This window comes from Psammomys obesus, unplaced genomic scaffold (assembly GCF_907164565.1).
Source record: "Psammomys obesus unplaced genomic scaffold, mPsaObe1.curated_primary_1811, whole genome shotgun sequence".
In the NCBI taxonomy this organism is placed as follows: domain Eukaryota; kingdom Metazoa; phylum Chordata; class Mammalia; order Rodentia; family Muridae; genus Psammomys; species Psammomys obesus.
The window spans coordinates 5,482,317-5,498,620 of NW_026590699.1; the positions used below are offsets into that span (position 1 = coordinate 5,482,317).

The following is a 16,304-nucleotide window of genomic DNA, read 5'->3' on the forward strand; positions in this document are numbered from 1 at the left end:
TGACAGACTCACTGGAGGCCTACAGAGACAGGAAATAGGGAGGAGGCCATCCTCCTAGTTCATTTCAAACCAAGAACCCTGGCTTTCTGAAGCATGCCTACCCAGCCTCCCGTTATCTAAGAACTCCATGAGCAGGCAGTGACGTCGCAACACGTGAGGCCTGAGGTGGTGTACCCACATTTCACTGTGTGTGCTGAGACATACAACACTCTAAAAGTTAGCATTTAAGCCCCTTATTGGACATGAAGATGTAAGATAATACTTTTTCACAGGGAATGCTACATCTTTTAAAGTTTTAGCTGGACATTTTTTTTTTAAGTGGTGCTGCCTCTGTCTCCTGAGTCCTAGGATTAAAGTCATGCACTGCCACCAAGCTTTCTAAGAGCATAAAACTACAATAGATGAATCCCAGCATTATGCTGAGTGAAAGATGGCAGACAAAGGGGGGGGCCCATAATGCACTGGTGTGATGGCAAGATGAGTGCATTTATTTGAAGGTGGGCAGAGCAGAGGCACGGAGCAGTCATGTTCACATTGTGACCTGCCCTGCTCTGCCAGCAGGAGGCGCATTCTGTCCAGGAGCGGGCACAGGAGCGTGGCTCAGCGGCTCTGAGCCGCCTCTGGGTGTGAACCGGTGCCAGCAGTCTCCTTTGCTGGAGAGCCAGTGCTGTCCACAGCTCCCACGTGGTGAGCTCAGAGCCTTTATCTCATTGGTGGCACCTGCCAAGGCAGGAAAGGAACGCCTGGCCATTTGGAGAGTGCTGGATGGTGATACAATGGCAACTATAAATGTCAGCCGGGCTGGCTGAGGGTGGCCAGGAAAGGACAAAGGCGACTGCAGCAGAAGAGGGTCACCTTCTGAGATGGAGAAGTTCAAGGCTGCGATGCTGTTGGCGAGTGTTGGCGATGCGCTCGGCTATGGAAATGTCTGCAGGGAGAACAGCGTCTTAGGCTCAATCCAGGAGGAGCTGCAAAAAGCCGGGGGACTGGACAGCCTTGTGCTCTCGCCTGGAAAGTGGCCAGTGAGTGACAACACCATCATGCACATGGCGACTGCCGAAGCCCTTACCACAGGTAGGACCAGCTGGCATAGGTTCCAGGTGTGTTAGGGTAGAAAGGCCCTTGCACGGCTGCCTGTGTTGATAGCAAACCAACCTGACACCACTGCCGAAGGTGGTGATTTAATATTCACCAAAGACCTGGAGCCTGCCGGGCAGCTCATGTTTCTCCTGTGTGTCTTTGGGGAACGGCAGGCAGCACTTCACAAAGAATTAAGCTCCAGATTCTCAACAACTTTGGCTTGTTTCTGCTGCTGCACAAGAACGCCTCTGGGACCTGCCCTGTGGGATAAAACACAGGCAAGGGTTCTCACCACAGAGGATGAGGCTTCTTGTTCTAGGTCTATTACAAAAGAGCAAGACATCCAGCTTGAACTTTGGACTGAGATAGCATTGTTTCGGGATGATATCTCAGCTTCAAATACTTAAGGTTGAAGTATCTGTATGAGTGATTCAATTTGGACATTGTTTATGTGTAAATGTTATAAGAGTTTTGGACATGGGAGAACAAAGTTGGTTTGTTTGATAAGGACGAGGCCAGTGCTAAGACCAACAAAAATGTTACATGGATTTCAGAGGCATATACAAATACTATGTGTCTTTTCTTGTCAGGGCGTGCTAATATCCTGCAGGTCTGATATGTTGTCATTGCAAAATTAAGACCTGAGGACAGCAATCAAGCCAGTAGACCTCACTTATGCATTTTGTTCATCTGTCGTGAATAAGCTCAGCTTAGTTCTGTGGTCATTGTATAGGAATGCCATCAATGTCGTGTCCCTAAATAGAGCTGAAGCACATTGATAAGATATGGTGTCACAGCTCATTGAAGTATCTTTCTGAGTGCACACAATTATAGAATCCAAGTGTATAGGAATATCATCAACCAGTCCCTAAGTAAGCAGTTTAAGTAAAGCACATCGGTAAGGTACAATGTCATACCTTGGGAAGTGGTGAAGCATCTTTTAGGGGTTTCAAAAAGTATAAATTCCAAGTATTTATTTCTTCTGATATTTTTGGACGTATTCATATACCTTTATGGTCAGTAGTAGAGCTCAGAGCCCAGCACAGCTCATAACCCCTGGAGAACATGACTTTGGAAACAAAACAGCAAAAGGTACCTATTCTTGATGTTTGCGTCCTTGAAGCTGTATTTACACCAGTGCACTGCTAGGCTACACAGAGGTCCTTGTGTGTGCTTGTTTCTGACGGGTGTTCTGTGAGTGCGGAGCGCTAGACATGCGTCTTAACGCTGGGCTTTCCTTGGAGAGGCCCTGCCACAGTAGGTCCTGTGTAATGACACGGGGTGCTTGGGATTAGATCAATGGTCAGCAGTCACTCAGGATGAGGGGTGTGAGTTTAGTAAGGTTTGGTTGCAGTGTTGGGCTTTTGTTTTTGTTAAGGATAAAAGTGAGTTCCCTGCCAGTCGCCAGGTTTACCAAGCATATGCTGCTGTGCTGTACCCCGTCGTGGCTTCTCGTTACAGCTCATGAGAAAACAGCCCTTTAGATGAGCCTCTAGACCAAAGGTTCTCAATCTGTGGGTCGTGACCCCTTTAGAGGGCCAATGACCCTTCCATAGGGGCCACCTAAAACCATTGAAAAACAGATATTTACATGACATTTCATAAAAGTAGCAAAATTACAGTTATGAGGTAACAGTGAAATAATTTTATGGTTGGGGGTCACCACAGTGTGAGGAACAGCGTTAAAGGGTCGCGGCATTAGGAAGGCTGAGAACCATGGCTGTAGATGCTAAGTGTGCTTTCTGCTCCCTACAGCTCATGGTTCTGTCTTTAAACATTCCAGTTTTAGGCAGCTGTAGTCCTCTCTAAGGGCTTTGGAGGCATATGGTAGGCACTGCCGATGGTAGGCACAACTCCTGCGGCAAGTGTGCACGAAGGGCTCTCCAGCCGGCCTCACATGCAGTCTCTCCCAAGACCGTCCATTTCACATTCTGAAAGGTGGCTTCAGGGTTTCCGTGCGGGCGCATAGAGTGGCTGCAAACCCATGCAGTCTGTGTGGCCGTGTGATGGCACATCCAGGCAACCAGCCACAGGCTGTGTTCTCATGTGCCCCTCACTGCCTGAGGTCAAGGTGGCCACAGAACTAGTTATTGTGGTGTTTGGGTGCTCCATAGCCCGCTCCCCGGAGTGGAACCACCCCTGGCACATTTAAGCAAGTCCCTCATGCCTCCATCACTCAGCAGAGGCTCTGTGGTCTATAAGCCACGGCTCAGCTGCCACAGTGGCCACAGCTCATCCAGCATGTGGATGAAGTCACAAGAGCAGAAACAAAGACAGGGCCTGGTGTGTCGTTCTACAAGGCATGCCAGTAGTGCTGCGCAAAGACCAAGACAGCTTCATCATGTCACTAGGCAAGTGTCTGCTGAGCATGGGCTCTCGTACCAGGCTTGAGTGTGGCTCATTTCAGGACCATTTGCTCTGGGCTCAGGCACATAGCTCCACATTCCTGATGGCTGCTGCTGAGCCTAGACAACCAGGGAGCTGCTTGCGCCCCTGAGCGCCTTGGGGCTGTGGGAGTCAGGCAGAGCCACAGGAAGAGTTTGAGGAACTCAGCGGTGGTGCAAGGCCAGCAGGCTGGGGTCTGGGCCCCTAGAGGGTCTCCTGTCTCTGAGGGTAAACAGTTCTGGCTGACTGGGCCAATCAGTGAGGCAGGGAGGGGAGGCCGGCAGGATGTGCCTCCAAATGAAGATTGCAGGGAACTTGAGACCAGAAGAATAAGGGTGTGACAGACCTGCTTTTTCTCTTCCTCTCAGTGGCTCTCCAACAGCTGAGTGAGAGTTAGAGCAGATACAAAGCTTGGAGCCAGGATGAGTGAGAGCGGATGCAACCTGTGGAATTCGTTGGTATTTTATTTCAAACTCAGTCATGGTATTTTGCTTTTTTTTTTTTTTTTTTAATTACATTAGTTGAGAGCTGCTGGCCAGTTTTCTAAACTGCCTTATTTTTCAGGAGGATGTATAGGGACGTAGGGAGATACATGTAGCAGTCAAGGCAGAGTGGTCAGAAGAGTCAGCAGATCGTCAGGCCTGATTTCCATTTACATGCCAACTTAAAGGACAACGGTCCATGGCTGCTGGACTTCTATGGACTTTTTTTTTTCCACTCTGAAAAAGCTTGGTTTCAATTAAAGGCAGAGATTTTTGTGGTATGTGGTCTTATAATAATTGTTTTAGAGGACTTGAGAAGGCCTGTGCTGCCAGGACGGAGGAGAAGGCTGCCGTCTGTAAACAGATAGCACTGGTAAACCAGTGCCAGGTGCCGCGGCTCACTAACAGCCTGGCCATGCTCAGGTCCTGCCTCCCAGCAGGGGTTTGCAGGCAGACACAGCTAATTTTATTCCTGTAGGGTTGCCACAAGAAATCTGGCTGGGGTGTAGGGCACTCGCTCCTCCAAAACAAAGTCCTGTCCAACCTTTCTCCTGCCCTAGTTGGTAGCTAGGCCTAAGCCCTAAAGGGGAGAAGAATGGAAGGGCTTACCTCTGTTTCAGGCACACTGAGGGCAAGGAAAGGGAAGGGCTCTTTCTCTAGGAACTCACAAAGGCTTTTTTCCCCTCAGGGGAGCAATTCTGTCAGGCAGCACAAGAGGATCTTTGGGGTTTCCAGCCTGCCTCTCTGGGGCAGTAGTCACCAGCTCCTTATCATGCCTCATCCTTCTCTCGCCACCCAGCCCTCAGCAAAGACAGTCACCCATGGCCAGTGGAAGGGCAGTGGGAGTCTCCTAAATGCACTTTATCCTGAGTGCAGCTTCAACATAGGATAAAAGCCCATTGATGGCTATGAAAGAGGACTCTGGAAAAGCACACCCCACAGCCTCACAGGGTACCTGAACTATACTGCCTGCTCTCCAGATGGCCACACACCCTGGACTCCACTGACTATGCATGTGTGACCTTGGTCCAACAAGCTGTGGATTAACTTAGTGACCCAAAGTCAAAACCCATAAGCTCTGGCCATGCCAAGCAGTCTTCTTGAAGAAAATGGTGGCTGCTCTAAGGCACATGGGTGGAGGTGGACCAGGCACCGTGCTGGGCAAAGGCAGGTGTTCAGTATGTTCCAGCTCTTTTCTTCCCCTACGCCCCATGATCTTCAGGGGCCTGGCCCATGCTGGTACCCCAGATGTATTTCAAGGGACCAGGGCACAGTTGGCAATGGCAGCCATTCAGAACCTGGGCTTCCTGAGGGGGTGGGGAAGCTGGAGCTCAGTGGAATCACCCCGTCTCCTGGTGTTCCTTCATGACAGTGAGACTGGTGTTCTGCTTGGCATAGTTTGATGGGGTTTCTTCTGAGTGGACAGAACCGTTAGCAGAAATAGACCCTCACAACACCAGAATAGTAGTGACAGCAAACTGGAGGTCCAAAATTCATCCAGCCAGCAAGAGAGTCAGCAAACTTCCTCCTCTTCCCTGAGCATACTCATGTGCCCTTGCCATGGATCGAACCTGTTCCCACATACACCACCTCACATACATGCTACCCTCAGTGACATCTCTTCCCCACCCTTTCCCCACAGACTTCTGGTGCCTGGATGACCTGTACCGTGAGATGGTAAAGCACTACGTGGAGACGGTGGAGAAGCTTTCAGAGCATCGGCCAGACCCTGCCACTATCGAGGGCTGCTCCCAGCTGAAGCCAGATAACTACCTCCTCGCCTGGCATACGCCCTTCAGTGAAAAGGGTCAGAAACCTTTCTATTCACAGAGCTGCCTTTAGAGACCCTGCCGGTGTGGGTGCTGGCAGCCTGCCCTGACACTCAGCATGGCATCCTCATCTGTCTAGATCGGATCCTTTCATGGGCGGGGCCTCCCCTTGTCAGCCACGGCTGCTTGCTTGAGCATCTGTTAAAGTTGCTGTCTGCAAGGAATCAGGCTTCCCCCATAGGGTTTTCTCTTATCTCCAGTTTACTTTAAGGAGTCTGTCCTACTGCCTTTCCTTGACGCTGTATTCTGCTAAGGACCTCCAGTGTTCTATACTGTGTCCATGGAGTACAGCATGTAGGTGGGCCTAGCGCCCACCCCTCAGAGCCTCTCCTCCTCTCAGGCTGGGCCTGTCTCATGGTACCTCTTTTATAATAATGAAACCACAGCTCTGTAAGTGCCACAACTATCAGCTCTGCCCCCCAGCTCCATCAATCTGGGGACCTGTGCTGATTATTCCCAAACAGAAGAGGAAGTGCTAAAACCTAGGATGTCTCTGAACTGAAGGGCGAGAGCAGCAGAGCACTTGTGACAGGACCAGGCCAGATGCTCTGATACCCAGGAGAGGCCAAGAGAGAACAACCCAGGAACAATAGAAGGTAGAGTGTAGAGTATAGATTTTAGCAGCAGGAGAGAGAATTTGAACAGGTATAAATGTGTCACTACCAAGAGTAGAAGATTAAGCAGGTATAGCAGGACTACTGTCCTATTTTCATTTCTGCTACTGTGATAAGAAAAAATAACCTGGCTAAAAGCAATTTAGAGGGGAGGGGTTTATTTATCATTGCTCCAGGTTAAAAACTGTCATTACAGAGAACCAAGGCAGGAACTTTAATCAGCTGGTCACATCGCACCCACAGTCAAGAGCAAAGAGAAATGAGCGCATGCACATTCACTCGCTCTCTTGCTTGCTTGCTTATGCTCAGTTTGATTTCTCCACTTTTAAATAATCAGGATCCCCTGACTGGGAATGGTACCACCCACAGTGGGCTGGCTCTTCCCACATCGATTATTCTAATTAAGACAGTCTCCCACAGTCATGCCCATAAACCAGCCCAGTGTAGGCGGTCCCTTGCTGAGACTCTTTCAGGTTATTCTAGATTGTGTCATGTTGACAATTAAAATTGGCCATCACAGGTACCAACTGAGAGGACCTCAGGTACCTGTGGTACATGAGAAGACAAACAGAGCTTCCTTCAGAGGGAAATCCAATATTGTTCAAAATTATGTAATGAAAATACCTTTTGATTCTGTCTTAAAGACCCACATGACAACATGACGTGAGGATGACCTTTGCATCATCATTTGTATTAGCAAAGGCCTGGAAGCAGCTTAGTATCCCCTCAGAAAGAGGATGGGAAAGTTAGTGATGTGTCTATACAACAGAATGCTGTATAGCTGTTTGAAAGAATGAAGTAGACTTGTGTGTTGAGGTGTGGAAATTCTCTGCCATAGGTTGGTGGGGGAAAATAAGCAAGATTCCAACCGTCCCCTACAGCTACATTTATGGAAAGGCTGTGCATGTGGAGAGAGTTCAGAGCATGCATACAGGAAGCTTCTCAAAGGGCAGCAGAGAGCCTTCACAGCAGAAATAAAGAATATGAGTGTTCTGATGTATGGAAGTCCAGCACATACATGAAGTACCCGAGAAGGCTAAAAGAGGATGGACTTAATGACAGTGTTTTTAAAGAGAAAATCTCCCAGAAATGGTGGCTCTGTAACAAGGCTCTGTTTCCAAAAAAGAAAGAAGAGAAGAAGAGCAAGGAAAGAAATAAGCAACCGTATCTTACTCAATGCTGCTTCTGCCCTAGTAGAAGACATTGTGAAACTGCCCTAGGCCAAGAAAATGTCCGTTTTTCAGGGGCTAAATAAGTTCACTTTCTTCCAACCTGACCCACAGATCTCTTTTCTCTTGTCCAGGATATGGGTGGCTCATTCATTGTTCACTCATCTAGCAATATTCTAAAGGCATGCTCTTACATAAGCCTCATACTTCAGAACTTATGGACGCCATATTTCCACAGCTTATGTAGGCAAATCTGAATCCAGGTGTCTGTCATCCACACAGGTTCAGGATTTGGAGCTGCCACTAAAGCGATGTGCATTGGAATGAGGTACTGGAAGCCAGAACGGCTGGAGACCCTCATTGAAGTCAGTATTGAGTGTGGCAGAATGACCCACAACCATCCCACAGGTAAAGCGGGCGCTGGGTGAGCGCAAGTCCTATGTGGCTACTGTTCCACTTGGAAACAGAACTGGCATTAAATGTAGTGATGTCCAAGAAGCCACACACAGGAGAAAGTTCTTAGTGTTGCTACATCATTCATGTCAGAGCAAAGGAAAAGAGAGGTACAGATCTTGAGGGAAAACTGGGATCCAGGCTAAGGAGGTACTAGTCAGTTCTGAGGGCGGTGCCCCTCTCCATGCCCTGACCTATGCTATGTGCTTCTCTGCTTAGTCTCCGTGTCCTACAGCAGGCCTGAGACAGTGCCTTGCCTCTTATACAGAGGGAGAGGCAGAGCTCACAGTACGGGGTGGTCTGTTTAGACTCAGAAAGCCACTGGCCCTGGGGAACAAAGCTCCATCTGTCTTCCTCCTGCCTTCTAGGTTTCCTTGGGTCTCTGTGCACTGCCTTGTTTGCCTCTTACGCAATACAGGGAAAGCCACTGGTACAATGGGGAAGAGAGATGCTGAAGGCACTTCCGCTGGCTGAGGATTACTGCCGGAAGACGATCAGGCACATGGCAGGTGAGCCTGGCTTCTTCCTGCCCCAGTGCTTTCCTCCCACCCAGAACACACGCACTCACACTCAAACTCTAGTCCTGCCCCAGCCGCTCAGCGGCTCCAGGCATGTTCACCCAAAGGCAATGCCTAGGGAAGCCTTGGTCAGTGTGGCAAGAGCTGGCCTCACAGTGGCCCTTACCTGGTAGAGGGCAGGTACCACATCTCAAGGGGAACCCCAGCCGCATGAAGGGCTTCTCCCACAGTACTCTGAGGTCCTGGAAATGCCCCCACACTGCACCTCCAAGCCGACACCAGGTGTTCAGTACAGATGAGACGAGTGTCTGCAGAGGAATGAATCACACCTACATTTCACACAACCCCACCCCAAACTATACTTGACCAAAGAGATGGCTCCCATGGCACACACTTCCATCTGTACCGAGACGAGTCCCCATGCCACTAAAGGCATACACTCCCAAGGTTCTCATCTGCCCCCATTAACCCAGAGCCTTTTGGACAGCCTGTTAATCAAAAATCCTGGGAGCACCATGGCTTTGGCACACAGGCAGCAAAGTGTACCCCACCCTCGGCCGCTTGGCTCAGGAATGCTGTATAGTAGACATAGACATAAGCGCCCAAAGACAGGACCAAAAGATCCAAGGCTCACTCCCCCAAGACACTGAGTATATGGAAGATGCTCCTACCCCAGGGTTGTTCTCCACTCTAAGAGGGATGTGAGTGGGTGGGGAGTGCAGGTGACTCTCTGTATCCCACTGTGCACCTAAGGAGGAACAAACTTTCTAAAGTAAGCTACCCAGGATGTCCTGACAGAAGGGAAATTGTAAGCACAGGGCCAGAGTCACAGCTTCTGCAAGACAGCATGAAGCTAAGTGACTCCCGAGTAGGCCCAGAGTCGCATCAAAATCACCACAGGATGTGTGTGTGTTGTGGGGGGTATTCTAGATGGTTCCAGAACAACTTTACAAGGACGGGAGGACACACACTTGGCCTCAGCACTGAAGGAAGCTGGGCCTAGAGGATGGTGCCAGGCATTCTAGCTAGCTCATCTCTGAACTCTCTATCCTTCACTTACTTGAACTCCAGGGAACATTTATTTATTTCCTTTATTTTTGCTTACTTTAAGCCATCATTCCCTGGTTCCTCTGTCTCAGATGTCCCTTGAAGTTCCTCCAATTCTATCCACAGTCAGTGGGCTGTTTCACCCGAGCAGGGTCACCAGATGTCCCCAAGACTGGTAGGAAGTTGCTATGATAGAGTGGAACCTTACAGCACAGTGGCACACCCAGGACTCCAGAACACAGATGGCTATTTTAGATGTGGGCCACCCATAAGGGCATGAACATGAGAACATAGTTTACTGCCAGGTCATTTGTGGACTTAACTCTTTGTGAGGTGACCCCTGAGAAACAGCCCTGTTATATCTGTTTGATTTTAAGTTTGCTTAACGTAGAGTTTCAGGCACCCCTTAGACACAACACTTTGAATAGAACCTAAGCTCACCCAACGAAGAGTTGTTCTGTAAACACGCTGTAGAGTGTCTACTCAGCCCCCCACCCCAGGTTTAGGGAACTGAAAGAATCAGAGGCCTTTCTGGTCCCGGGCGCTGGGTCTGGAACGCTCCCTCCCGGGCTGCTGACTATCGCCTACTCCTGAGTAGGGGCAGTGCTGGGGCCGGTGCCGCCCTGCACAGGCCTTTGGCCTTTTGTGATATTCAGACAGGCAATGTTTTAGCTCTGTGAGGCTCAGCAGGGCCAGAATCGCAATGTGCTAGTCCAAGAAGATGTCCCAGCCTTGCCTGGCTTCTCCCTGCAGCCTCTGCCACTGCCCTGTAGCCCTGAATCCCCCTGCTCTGTGCTTTGCTCTCAGCCGTCCAGCCATAGACAGAAAACAGGTTCTAGATCTTTATCTTCAGCTATGCCCCCACCTCCAGACCGTACCAGCCCCTAAAAGCCAAGGCATTTCCCATCCTCTGTTGCCTCCAGGGGAGGACACACTGTAAGCCTCCTAGAGCAGGCTCCTCCATTTCCTGATGCTGAGTCTCTGGAGGGCATGGTCCCTTGTAAAATGAGTGGCTGCTGGCCACAGCCCAGCCAGTACCCTCCTCATCAGATGTACCTACCAGAGATAGTTCAGCCCTCAGGGCTTGGGTTTCAGGCTATCAGTGATAACGAAAATTCTCTCCTTACTGTGCAGGTCCAGGTTTAAGTTATCAAATTGCGGAATTCCCTTTTGATTTTGGTTTTTTAAGACAGGGTTTCTCTGTGTAGCCTTGGCTGTCCTGAACTCTCTTCGTAGACCAAGCTGGCCTTGAACTCACAGAGATCTGCCTGCCTCTGCCTCCCAGCCCTTTTGATTTTGTCTTAGATTTCTGGGTTTCTTTAGTTTGGGGGATTCTTCATTTTTTACTATCTTATGCATGCTAGGCAAGTACTCTTAAACTTGAGCTATATCTCCTAATTAATTAAAATGATAAGCTCATAATCACCCCATGATCACTTTCTGCTTTGGAGAGCAGCTAATGGCTCTGGTTCTGTTTTGCTCCCTCCCCATCTTCTGTGCCACTGCTGGAAGCAGCCATACTTATCAGGGCTACTAATTTGGGGCACAGGTACTCCATCTCCACACCTGCAGCCATGGGAGGGCACTGCCCACCTTTGCCATCCCTCTGCCCACCTCCACTAAGAACCACGAGCCCACCTGCCCTGTGCTTGCATCTAGAGTACCAGGAGCACTGGTTTTACTTCGAAGCAAAGTGGCAGTTTTATTTGGAGGAAAGAAAAATCAGTGAGGACAGAGAGGACAAAGCCACCTTCCCTGACAACTATAACGCAGAGGAGAGAGACAAGGTGAGTCCAGCCCCAGCCCCGGAGTGTGTCTGGACCCTGTGGACTCAGCCAGGACACAGCGAGTGAGTGAGAAGGACTGGTGGGTGGACAGCAGCCACAGGGACAGACGTGGATCTTCTGACAGTCGCACACTGACCCACGGTTCTCTTCAGACCTACAAGAAGTGGAGCTCAGAGGGCCGAGGGGGACGGCGTGGCCATGATGCCCCCATGATAGCCTATGATGCCCTCCTTGCTGCAGGGAGCAACTGGACTGAGCTGTGCCAGAGGGCCATGTTTCATGGAGGTAAGATGTCCTTCCCTGAGATGGATACTTCCAGAAGATACTAGCCTATGCCCTGAAGCACTTCTCGGTATCTGGGGTCCACAGACACGGGACCAGCCCCAGATGCAAGCTCATCTCCATTGCTGGACACACTCTAGAGTCAGGACAGTGAGCTAGGTGTAGGGACACTTACTCGGAGCTGGCAGGTGTCCCTCGAGCTGGCTACACAGGTTCCCCCAACCTGCAGTTCTGTAGCCTGTGCAAGCCTGACTTGGGAGGAAGTGCTTCTCTTCCTGAGGCCATTGTCCCCCGGTAGCCCCGACTCCATGGGGGAAAACAAGTGATGAAAAGAGATGCCTACCTCCCCACCTGTGCAGAACTCCAGGCTAGGCTCACTAATATTGGGTGATGACAATACTTCAGCTAGGATAGCTGATGCTGCTGAGGGCCGCTTGAGGCAAGCTCTGAGACAAAGAGGAAGACAGGGTGCCAGGAGTGGCCAAGAGAGGCAGGATGGACTTGGGTGTCTAAGAGAAGCTCGTAAGAAAGTCGCTGCCCTTGCAATTGCCTCTGACTACTAAAGCATCTTAGTGCAGTTGAGTGCGTGGCCGGAGCCCTCAGCTGCCAGTGGAAAGGTCTGTGTGGGACCAGAACTTTGTCCCACAACCCGCTGGGTCCCTCATTTTCAGCTTTCTTCTGAGAATGAACAACTGTGTCAGAAGCACCCTGGAAGCAGGTTTTGGTGGAAGGAGAGAAAGAAAAGGTGTGGAAAGTCAGGCCTGGCTAGAATGGCTCTTTATCTTTCTGGCTGTTCCTGGCCATGCTCAGGCCTCTCCTGGGACCAGCACCCAGCTCTCTAGGCATATCTACTCCAAGAACCACCGCCCCAACTTCCCCACTCCATCAGCCATTGTGGTCCCAGCCTCATTCAGTCCAGTTCCTCTCTGCACTGTGTGTGTGTGTGTGTGTCTGTGTGTGTCTGCGTGTGCACAAGCATGCACATGCTAGTGCATGAGAACATGTCTGAAATATTATCAGGACTCAGAAGCAGCTTGGGGTCAAAGGTCATGTGGGGAGGAACCAGAGGCAGTTCTAAGGTTCTCAGCCAAAGAGACAAGGGCCACATGACTTGGAGATCTCCGCACAGCTTTTTTTTTTTTTTAGAACTGGCCATTTCCTGAAGTTTCAGACCCTGCCTGTGAACACCTAATTGCCCTCATTTCACTGAATTGTACAACTGCCTGAGACTTTGGGAAGCAGGTAGCCCCGAAAAGTGATTCTGAAGAGCAGACTGTGGGGATGTCAGAGTCCTTCCGGAGGATGAATGGGCCCTAAGTTTGATTCCCAGCACCACACATGCGCGCACGCGCGCGCGCACACACACACACACACACACACACACACACACGGCATGTGTTGTGTTGCATACCTGTAATCCAAGCATTGAGAGATGGGGACACAAAGGTCAAACATTCACACTTGGCTACATAATGAGTGGGAGGGTAGCCTGGATCACATGGGGATAGGGCATGGCTCAGCAGGTCAATTGTAGCTCAGCCTGCTAGCCTGAGATTAACTCCAGGATGTGGCAAAAGGAAAGGACCAAGTCCTCCACACAAGTGCTGCGGCGCATGTGCATACCCACCTCCGCCTCCAGGGAAGAAGTGTGCTAAACCTTTAGACGTTGCAGGGTGAGGAGGTCGGTGTAGCTCAGCTGGTAGAGCGCTTGCCTAACTTGCAGCAATCCTGGCATCTCACAAACTGCCTGTGGCGGTGGCACATGTCCGTATTCCCAGTGTTGGGGAGGCAAAGTCAAGATGAACACAAGCTCAAGGCCAGCTTCATTCAGCTCCATAGTGAACTCAAGGCCATCCTGGGCTGCAAAGGACCCTGACTCAAAAACAAACCGTGGGCGGAGATCCAGGTCAGCGCTCACGCGCACTTGCTGCTCTTGCAGACACTTGAGTTCAGTTGCCAGGATCTATAGTAACTTACAACCATCACTAACTCTAACTCCACGGGATTTCATATCCTTCTGGCACACATATGGCGCACATACATTTATGCAGGCAAAACATATACATAAAAGAAAAATAAGTATATTAAAAAAAAAACAGGCAAAAGTAGGCTCTGATTGACTTTACTACAAACCAGAGATGGAAAGGCCATGAATACTCAACCGTCAGAAACAGAGAGCAGCCCGGTGGCCTCTGCACATTCCACTTTAAGGACAAGTTTATACATTTTTATGAAGTGGGGAGCATATTCATGGAGTAAGGTAATGCTTTTCTCCTCCCAATCATGATGGGAGGATCAGATCTCCCTTTTAGGATATTTCTTCCCATAATCCAGCAGAAAAACCTGGAAAAGGTGAAATGCACAGTGTAATGAATCCAAGTGCACCCATGTGGCAGCTGGGAATGTGCCCCGCTGCCTGAGTTCCTGATAGAGGAACAACCTAACCTAGCATCAAGCGTGCTGACCACGAAGGGGCTCTGACCGCCAGGAGACACAGCAGCCACAGGCAGTCACATTTTCTTGCTCACCTCACACAGAACCCCTTTAGGAGATTGCTCCAAGCTGTCTTTCAGCTGAGACACTTCAGGGTTTATTATGAGAGCTGAAGCCAGCCTTTTCCAGATGTTCAGGCTGCACAAACAGGGACAGGGCTCATGCTGTCTGTTAGAATTTCGTTCTCTCAGCTCCACTCTGCACACCTATCTGCCACCTAATGCCACCAGGTGTCACCTGGATAGGGGGAGAGACGGAAAACACCTGCAGGGTTTTGTTTGTTTTGAGATAGGGTACTGTGGTACCCTTGGCTGGCCTGACACTCACTTTCTAGCCCAGGCAGGACTTGAACTCACTATACTCACCTCAGCCTCCTGAGTACTAGGATTGTAACTTGTCTACCATGACCCATGTGTCCTCCAGGATGGTCTCAGAGATTGGGGGGAGCAGGCTGACTCGGTGGGGAGCCCCCTAAGACACACTCGTGTTTGCTGTTCTAGGTGAGAGCGGAGCCACAGGAACAATCGCTGGCTGCCTGTTCGGGTTGCTGCACGGCCTGGCCACTGTTCCACAGGGCTTGTACCAGGAACTGGAGCACAAAGACAGACTAGAGGACTTGGGCACAGCCCTGCACCGCCTGTCCACAGAAGAAAAGTAAAGTGTTTCTGCCGTTTCCCCTCCTGGAGGGGGGTCCCGTAGCATCCCCACGCAGGCTTAGAGCCTCCCTACGCAGGCTTAGAGCCTCCCCTAGGCCAGGGTATGTGTGTGCAGTGTCCACGGGAGGAACGCACCCCTCATGGGCTGTAATACAATTGGAACTTTCCCTTCAACATCAGACATACTTGCTATATAAAATACATGGTCCTAAGAGAATGGGAACCTCCTTCAGTCTTTCTCCCGCCCAGCTATGCACTTCTACCTGCTACCTCGCTGGCATGCTGGGGAGCGAGGCATCTCTCCGCAGTCAGATATGTTCATGTCTCACAAGAGACATGTGGCTTCAGGATGTACTCGGAGCAGCCACTTAACCTCCTTGCCATGCTTTGCTCACTGAGCTTCTCCTGGAACCCTTTTGAACACTGAGGAAGCCAGGCAGCAGATGACTTTCTCTGCCTCATGCTTCGCCTTCCTTTTGGTAGGTTAGATCTGTGTGTAAGGAAGTCCTAGCCACAGGGCCCTATTCCGTGGAATTCGCCTAGGTGAGGGGTGGTTAGCTGGGAGTGTGGAGAAGAAGGGCACACACTCCTGCTCCAACCACAGCTTTCGATGTGGCTTTTCCTCAGGACGTAGTCAGCCACCACTGATGACAGATGGCTGTGCTGTCCTGGGCAGCTCAGCTGGGCCTGTCTTGTTGGGGCTGTATCCTTTTCTCATAAGGCCTTGACTCTGAAGGGAGCCAACCCTGTCTGCAGTGGGAGTCTGGTGGGGCCCCTCTAACAGGGTGGGGAGGGCAGAAAGTGCCCACCTGGAACCTGCACAGCCTATAGGATACAAGCTCCCCCTGGGCCTTAGCTGCTTCTGAGGGATGGTTAAATGGGATATGGGGGTGCCTCTCTCTTCCCTTGTGATGTATGTCTAAATAGACGGCTGGAAAGATGGCTGCAGACTTTATCAGCAAGGGCCACCACCATAGGACATTGCCCTGTCCCAGGCATCCTGTTCTCTGACCCTAGGGAGCGATCCTGTATGCAGGTGTGTCTTGGGGCAGAGGAGTTGTTTTTAGTGGCTTCCATTTGGTAAAAAAGAGTTGAATCATTGTGGAAGGGTCTGTAGTGCTCGACACTGTGTAGGGGTTTGTGTGTATGTGTGTGCGTGCACACATGCCCACGACTGTGCCTCCGGCTTCTGATGACTAAACAAACACACTTATCAATCAGAAACAGAAAGATAGATAGATGATAGATAGATAGAGAGAGAGATAGATAGATAGATAGAGAGATAGATAGATAGATAGATAGATAGAGAGATAGAGAGATAGATAGATGATAGATAGATATAGAAGATAGATAGATAGAGAGATAGAGATAGATAGATGATAGATAGATAGAAGATAGATGATAGATAGATAGACAGATAGATGATAGACAGATAGATAGATAGATGATAGATAGATAGATAGATAGATAGATATAGATAGATGATAGAGATAGATAGATAGAGATAGA

General features: G+C 50.0%; 1 protein-coding gene across 1 annotated transcript; it reads left to right on the top strand.

The window, feature by feature from the left end:
• The first annotated feature begins 687 nt into the window (after positions 1 to 687).
• Positions 688 to 15,002, top strand: Adprhl1 (ADP-ribosylhydrolase like 1). Its single transcript, XM_055608430.1, has 7 exons — positions 688 to 1,074; positions 5,590 to 5,754; positions 7,842 to 7,967; positions 8,381 to 8,521; positions 11,237 to 11,364; positions 11,517 to 11,649; positions 14,640 to 15,002. The coding sequence occupies exons 1-7, from the start codon at positions 864 to 866 to the stop codon at positions 14,795 to 14,797; spliced, it is 1,062 nt and encodes a 353-aa protein (XP_055464405.1). The 5' UTR covers positions 688 to 863; the 3' UTR covers positions 14,798 to 15,002.
• Positions 15,003 to 16,304: the final 1,302 nt, after the last annotated feature.

Bases quoted from the DNA above. Each gene is read 5' to 3' on its own strand.
- Adprhl1 (XM_055608430.1), top strand. From the start codon at position 864: ATGGAGAAGTTCAAGGCTGCGATGCTGTTGGCGAGTGTTGGCGATGCG. The intron at 7,968-8,380 runs GTAAAGCGGGCG...CCTGCCTTCTAG, and splicing joins GACCCACAACCATCCCACAG to GTTTCCTTGGGTCTCTGTGC. The intron at 8,522-11,236 runs GTGAGCCTGGCT...GCTTGCATCTAG, and splicing joins GACGATCAGGCACATGGCAG to AGTACCAGGAGCACTGGTTT.